The 215-nt window shown below is 54.0% G+C and overlaps 1 protein-coding gene across 6 annotated transcripts in view; it reads left to right on the top strand.

Moving 5' to 3' along the window:
• Positions 1-165: 165 nt before the first annotated feature.
• The window catches only part of LOC119592704 (general vesicular transport factor p115-like), a 19,725-nt gene continuing 19,675 nt past the window's right edge, over positions 166-215 (top strand). For all 6 annotated transcript variants that reach the window (XM_037941634.1, XM_037941637.1, XM_037941635.1 and 3 more), the window contains exon 1: positions 166-200. In XM_037941634.1, the coding sequence (XP_037797562.1) occupies positions 181-200 (20 nt within the window). In that variant the 5' untranslated portion in view covers positions 166-180. The remainder of the gene's footprint in view (positions 201-215) is intronic.

Genomic DNA, 215 nt, shown 5'->3' with positions numbered 1-215 from the left:
CTGGCTCGGGAACATGCATCTACCATCTACCAAGTGTGCAACGGACTCGATGACTCCGGAGACAGAAGCGCTGAGTTCGACTGCCAAGATTGCAAGTGCCTCGAAATCACCTTCCGATGCCCAGGTGGGAAGTGCGCTCCTCTCCGGCACGTGTGCGGCCGTGAACGTTAAGTGCTGGTGATGAAGAGAGAGAGAAATTCGTGAGTTGAAATTAC

Source organism: Penaeus monodon, chromosome 30, assembly GCF_015228065.2.
Source record: "Penaeus monodon isolate SGIC_2016 chromosome 30, NSTDA_Pmon_1, whole genome shotgun sequence".
NCBI classification, from domain to species: domain Eukaryota; kingdom Metazoa; phylum Arthropoda; class Malacostraca; order Decapoda; family Penaeidae; genus Penaeus; species Penaeus monodon.
This window is presented reverse-complemented; position numbering and strand designations above follow the sequence as displayed.